The sequence below is a fragment of the Rhinatrema bivittatum genome, chromosome 5 (assembly GCF_901001135.1).
Source record: "Rhinatrema bivittatum chromosome 5, aRhiBiv1.1, whole genome shotgun sequence".
Taxonomy (NCBI): Eukaryota; Metazoa; Chordata; class Amphibia; order Gymnophiona; family Rhinatrematidae; genus Rhinatrema; species Rhinatrema bivittatum.
The window spans coordinates 75197795-75205003 of NC_042619.1; the positions used below are offsets into that span (position 1 = coordinate 75197795).

A 7209-nucleotide genomic window follows, 5' to 3' on the forward strand; every position below is an offset into this window, starting at 1 on the left:
TTCTAGCAGCTTTTCTTCATTTTTTCACCAATCTCTGACGAGTTTTTCACTAATGTCAAATTCTCTTGCAGCTACACAATTATTGGCCTCCTTTGCATGTTCTATAATCTTCAGTTTCAGCGATGCGGTGTAAGATGCTCTCTTTTTCTTCTCAGCACTCATTTTCCTGAGGGTAAGATGTCATTATTCTAATAGTGGTCCCTGCTGTCTGAATCCTTCCCTCCCTCCCCCATGGCTGCCCCTCCTGTTTGAATGCTTCCCTCCCTCCCCCATGGCTACCCCTCCTGTCTGAATCCTTCCTCCCTCCCGATTCCTTAACTCACCCACTACTGTCTGGACAACAACGGCACTTGCTTAGAACTTCTTTCCTCCCCCACCACGGTCTCCCAGTGTAGCGGTAGGACAGCTTCTCCCCCACAACTCCTCCAGATCCCTCACTGCTGCTATGAGGATGATGACAAACTTGCGGTAGTTCAGGCACGTCCTCCCTCCTCCCCCGCCAGGTCCCAGTGCCGCGCTATGAACCACATGGTTCTAAGTGCGCCAATCAAACCCTGGCTTGGTAGGGGGGAGGAAGTGCCTGCGCAACTGCAAGTGCCATCATACCAGCACTATGTAGATTGACCCGTGGATAAGACGACTGCGATTTTAAGGACAGATTTTGAGGGTAAAATGTTTCGACTTGTACACAAGTATATATGGTACTTCAAATTCTGCTTTTTAGCCATTAGAAATTCTAATGGCTAAGATTTAACCTGATTTAAAATACCACATTACAAAGAACGGCTATATACCAGAATGCGAAAGTCTTTGACACAGTGCAAAAAAAATGTATCCAATAATGCAGTACGCTGCAGCAGTCAAAAAAGCAAACAAAATGTTAGGAATTATTAGGAAGGGAATGGTTAATAAAACGGAAAATGTCATAATGCCTCTATAAATCACTCCATGGTGAGACCGCACCTGGAATACTGTGTACAATTCTGGTCACTGCATCTCAAAAAAGATATAGTTGCGATGGAGAAGATACAGAGAAGGGCAACCAAAATGATAAAGGGGATGGAACAGCTCCCCTATGAGGAAAGGCTGAAGAGGTTAGGGCTGTTCAGCTTGGAGAAGAGATGGCTGAGGGGGGATATGATAGAGGTCTTTAAGATCATGAGAGGTCTAGAACGGGTAGATGTGAATCGGTTATTTACACTTTCGAATAATAGAAGGACTAGGGGGCATTCCATGAAGTTAGCAAGTAGCACATTTAAGATTAATTGGAGAAAATTATTTTTCACTCAACACACAATAAAGCTCTGGAATTTGTTGCCAGAGGATGTGGTTAGTGCAGTTAGTGTAGCTGGGTTCAAAAAAGGTTTGGATAAGTTCTTGGAGGAGAAGTCCATTAACTGCTATTAATCAAGTTTATTTAGTGAATAGCCACTGCTATTAATTGCATCAGTAGCATGGGATCTTCTTAGTGTTTGGGTAATTGCCAGGTTTTGTGGTCTGGTTTGGCCTCTGTTGGAAACAGGATGCTGGGCTTGATGGACCCTTGATCTGACCCAGCATGGCAATTTCTTATGTTCAACAACTACTGCTAAAATAGCATGATATGATCAAACTGTCTGATTTACTTAGGGCCAAATGTTATTGCATCATACGTAATCAAGGATTATGTCCCTATCTCAGTATTATTTTCTAACCTCAAATGTTATTAGTAAGAACTAAAGTTGCTTCCAAGTCCTCAGATATTATTTACATAAACAGATTATTGAAATCTGTCAGCACTGCAAACATTAAAACGCATTTCATGATACTTTAAGCTACAGTTTGTAAGCAAGTTTCATTGGTTTGTGGCTGTGCCTGTTGTATGTGGGAGCCATGGGCACAGAACAAATACAGACCAAATCTGCAAGCAGAAAAAATTCTGTTCCATCTTCCTGGAACTGCAGCTATACATACTTCAGAGTCTACATGAACTTTACAAACAATTAAAAAAAAAATAAATATATATATATATATATATATATATCTCACCATACAGCATTATAGTGGGGGTTGTGAATAACAGGACAAAGGAAAGGGGAGAGAGATTAAATCAGCTATATACAAACTGTCTTGGTGAGTTTCACTAAAACTAGACAATTGGTAAATTACATTAATATAGCACAGAACAGTGTGATAACCAACTATAGTACAACAGGGTATAATATTTGTACTAACATATCATTACGGGATTTATAAGTAAGAGATTTCCCAGCCCCAAGGAGATTCTAGTCAGCCTGTGAGGCATGAGGGACAACATACACTAAATATGAGGGGGTAGGTAGCAAGCAGAGCAGTGGAGTGGTACAGAAAAAAGGAATGCTCAAGGACAGAGGGAGAGGTAGTAGTAATTTTTGTAAGAAAAAAAAAAAAAGATACCTATTTGTGTCTAACAGCAGCCTACACCTTCTACTTTTTTCCAAAAAAGGTAACAAGTTCAAAAGGTTTTAGGTTCATGACCTGGCAGAAAAATCGCCACTAGGGAGGGGGAGATGAGAAGCAGTCAGTCATGCAAAGGTCAGAAGTGATACATTTCCAATCCACCAGGCTTTTGTGTATCACTGAAGAAGGGAGTCTGGTCCATATACGAAGATGGTCAGGAGGCAAGTGGCCCAGTTCAAGGATAAGGGAGTATGGGAATATGAGAGAAAAGGCTTGGAGGTGAAAGTGAGAGAGAGAGGAGAGGTCTGTGCTCAGTGCAGGAGGCAGGGGAAGGTATCATGAGAAAGGAGGGCTGAGGGGCGGGAGTGAGGCAGAGGGAGAAGGAGAGGCTTGGATTTCATGTGGACGCTGATGGGGGGACTCAAAAGGGAAAGCTGAGATAGATATGCAGGAAAAGACCAATCTTGCTGCTTTGGTCAGGATGAATTGACAAGAGGGCTAGGCGGAATCTTTACAGACTGTGATACTTGTTATTGGACGAACAAAAACAGACGCTGTTGTATGTGTGCGTGCGTTTCCAGTCCATCTGGTCTAAAAGCTCAGGTACGAAAACATCTTTTTCTGTTGTTCCAGTGAAATGTATCACAATCTACAGAGATTCCATTTTCTCCAGGACCAAAATGGCTACTAGAACTTTGCCTTGCAAGAATGCTAGGTGGGAGCTGAGGAAGCCAAAGGCAAAGAGGCTCAAATCATAAATTATATTTATAGCCCGTTTGTCCTAAAAGGTGGGGAACAGTGGCAATAAAAATATAAAACAATTAAAAAAATAAAAGGCTACACTACAGACCCAAAGAACAATTTACTGCATGGCAGGTGCGAGTCACTTATTGTATCTTGTTTTAACTTATCTGTGTTTACACTGCATAACACTAATGCACTTTCAACATTATCTATATAATAAAACAATAGGAGATAATAAGTACCCTGTGTGCCGTATACAATAAAATCTTTAGCTTGCTGAAGAAATGCAGTTTGAAATGACAGTTTTTAAGCTAGTGATGTACTTATGTTACATATTCACAGAAATCCATCTTTGTTATCGTATGTACTGTCATATTTTGAAAAGAAATATTAAACTCTACATGTAAGCAAATGCCACATTACAGGTCTCTATCTGTGGCTTCAGGTAACCTGAATTGAGAGGGGTTATTTCCCCCCCAATAATCTCCAAAAAGAAGACTACAGATAAACTTCTAAAAGTTTCCAAATTTTAGATGAAGAACAAATTGATAAAATTATTAATTTTTCAGTACTACATAAATATATGCCTATATCTTATCCTGACTTCAGGTACCAGCACATTCAAACTCCATTTTGAAATCAACAGAGTATCTTGCTGTCTTACAGTATGTTGCACCTTTGATTTAGTTGAATGGCCACATTTGGAACTTTTTGTCATGACCCCCTGGGAGTCTTCTGGGACCCACAGTTTGGGATCATTGGGATTAGAGGGTCCAGGGTGGTGCTGAGTGACTTGGGTTCTTCAGAAATAGAAAAAACTTCTTCAAATCCCTCTCAATTTAAGTTCATGATGTGCATTTCAGTTTGTAGAAGATAAAACATTTTATTATAACCAAATTGAGCAATAATATGCATTTCTCAAAACGTATTATTTGCTTCCCACTATGAGCTCAAAGCAAGATGCATCAACACTGAATATAAAACACTATTTATTTATTTATTTTTAATTTTTCTATACCGAAGTTCCTGTACGAATACAGATCACACCGGTTTACATGATAACAACAAAATTCGCTTAGGAGCGTTACATATAACAAATAACAAAGAACAACATAACAATATTTAGAAACAAAGTAATCAAATAACAATGCTCCATAAAATCCAGACCAAACAGTACTCCACACAGTCAAAACCTCAAAACAAAATAATCAAGAGTAAAATTAAAAAGGACACTAAAAATAGCATATAAACATTCCAAAGAATATATAAATCAAGACCCCCCCAAATTATCAAAATGAATAACTCAAAAGCACAGCAAGCTGCATCTTAATTATCTCAACCAATAATAATACCCCCATCATTACAAATGTCTAAATTTAAGCCACCCATAACAATCAGAAAAGCTCAGGATTAATAGATAAGCTTGAAAGCCAATAAATTATTCATATACAAAACGTAAGCCAAAGCAAAGAGAGTAAGCCTTCACTATTCTCCTAAAGCACAGCAATCTCCTATCACATGAACAGAATTCGTTCAAGAGTTCCACAGTGTTGAGATACAAGAGTTAGCTCTTCTTCCTTTCCTCTTTATCTCAGCAGGTGAAGGAATTCATAAAAGACTTTCACCCGCAGATCTAAATATCTGACTGGGATATATTGTTGTAAATGTTTTCTTAAAATATTGAGGTCTTCTATTATTTAATACATTAAAAGTCACAAATTGAATCATGGAGCCAATTTAAAATTCAAATGGAGAGCATTCCGCAATGGGGGAGATATGATCCAAAAGGCATAAGTCACAACGCAATCATTTTGCTGCTGCTGCTGCAGAATTGTGAATCCTGTGAAGTTTCTGCAAGGTTGCTTTTTTCCCCTAAGGCTTCAAACAAAGAATTACAATAGTCTAACCTGTTGGTAATTAAGGTGTAAATCAGAATGGCCAGATTGTTTTTCTTTTTAAAAAATTAATATAATTATCAGATTTGACAAAGTTGCTAAAAGCATGTCTTAGCAACCACTGCAATATGAGGGTCCATGGAATTCACAAGCAGCTCTAAAATATGGGCATATGCTGTACTTTTCAGCTGTTTTTAGATCATTTTTTATGCTTTTTCTTGATGCTCTTATATTTTAGTCCTGCAGTTATTAGTATTATTTTATGTTTTATTTTATGATGAATGTTTATGTTTCTGTATGCTGCTTAGGGCCGTGTATAAGTAGCATATAAGAAATTTTAAATAAATACATCAGGCTTGCCCAAGACCTCCTCACATTTACTTAATGACTGAAAACCTGATTATTGGTAGCAGCGTGTGATTCACAGCCTGATCCCTGAACTCCTGATCACATTCCCAATGCTCTACTTTAGCCCAAAGGAAGCATATAACTGCTCACATATGCATCCAGGCTTTTCCACGCTATCTTACTGGAAAATCTTAGCCCACAGGAAATCATTTCTATTATGCTATATTTGCATTTTATAATTCTCTGTTGTATTGCGACCTATTCCCTCATTTGTAATCTGACCAGATCTTGCTATTTTGTCTGTTCATTGTACACTGTAACTCGTTGCTGGATTGATGTCTTACTATTATAATTATAATGTAACACGTTTTGAACTCTTATGGTGGAAAAGCGTGACAAAAAAACCCTCAAAATGCTGATGAGGGTATCATCTGCATGTAATTGATAATTTCCTCTGCCCTAATCAGATTTCCTAATAGTCTTCCTTATAGGTGAAAGAGTGGGTGAGAGGATGGAGCCGTAAAGGACCTCACAACAAAACTTTGCAGTAAGAACAGGCATCCACATAACAATGTCAACGATCAGTTGGGAAACAAAAAAGAGTGACACCACTTCAGTGCTAAACCTTCCACACCATAAGCATCTAATAAGATTTTATGTAATAATAATTTTTTGGTTAAAAAAAAAAAGGGTATATATTGAGGCCAGCGGTGGTTTCAATGTTCCACTCTAATAACAATGGGGAAAAGAAAGCAAGTTCAAATAGGTTCAACGACTTGGCAGAAATCACCACTGATCTCACGGTCCACTTGCCAAGAAGTACACGCACATCTGGTAAACGTGCACTACAATGATCATTAATCGGGCAGCAGCAGGTCTGCCTGCATTCCACTGTCCCTTGGCTTTAGTGACATTCACAAGTCGTCAAGATGACTTCCCCTGTGGTATTCTGTACTGAGATAATCAATTATAGGAGAACACTACAGCCAGCCACACATACATGAAGTACACGTGTATGTATAAGGAAACACATATACACACATACACAACACCCAAAGAAATAAATAGTGCACTCACAGAGCAGGCACAGCTCGGGGTCCAGAGACAGACACGGATTGTGAGAGAAAAGATAATAGAAAAGTTATCCGCAATTCCTTCCAAACGCTTTCTTTACAGCAAGACGTGACCGTGGATAGGGGGAGAGGTCACGATCTGCCCAGGCGCGGTCCTAAGCAGTACCCGCGGCTATGGGACTGTCCGCCGCTCGGGCTTTGCCTACCTGACTCGGTCTCTCTCCGCCCGCTTCAGTCGCTCGTCCCGCTCCAGCACTGCCAAGATCTTGCTCGCTTCTTCCTCATTTAGGAAACTGAGATCCAGCCGGCCTGTTGCAACTTTCGTCATTTTCCTGGCGGCGATAAATATAACCTTCGGGATTCCCGCGATCACGTCGGCATTACTAAGAGATCAACAATGCAAGCAAGAAAACAGCGCTCAGCCCTCGCGGCCAATGGCGAGCGCACGGCTGAGAGAAATGTGACAGAATAACATGGAGGCGGCACCGCCCACACCTGCGGCTCCCCCCGCCACCCACAGCACCTGGCAGGGCCCGCCCCCGCTGGGAGGAGCCGTCTGAGGGGAGACGTGGCTCAGACCACAGACCCCACCCCCGACTAGGCGGTGTCCCACGCAGAGAATCAGCCCTCCTGTGAAGAGGGGGGCAATATGACAGAATAGTTTCTAAGACAAGAAGGGTGCTATACCAGCTCTCTGTTTGTATAATTATACTATTTATTCCATCTGTGAG

The 7209-nt window shown here is 40.4% G+C and overlaps 1 protein-coding gene across 3 annotated transcripts in view; it reads right to left on the reverse strand.

Annotated features, from left to right (window-relative positions):
• Nucleotides 1–6931, reverse strand: part of EXPH5 (exophilin 5) — a 108068-nt gene extending 101137 nt beyond the window's left edge. For all 3 annotated transcript variants that reach the window (XM_029602473.1, XM_029602472.1, XM_029602471.1), the window contains exon 1: nt 6685–6931. In XM_029602473.1, the coding sequence (XP_029458333.1) occupies nt 6685–6806 (122 nt within the window). In that variant the 5' untranslated portion in view covers nt 6807–6931. The remainder of the gene's footprint in view (nt 1–6684) is intronic.
• Nucleotides 6932–7209: the final 278 nt, after the last annotated feature.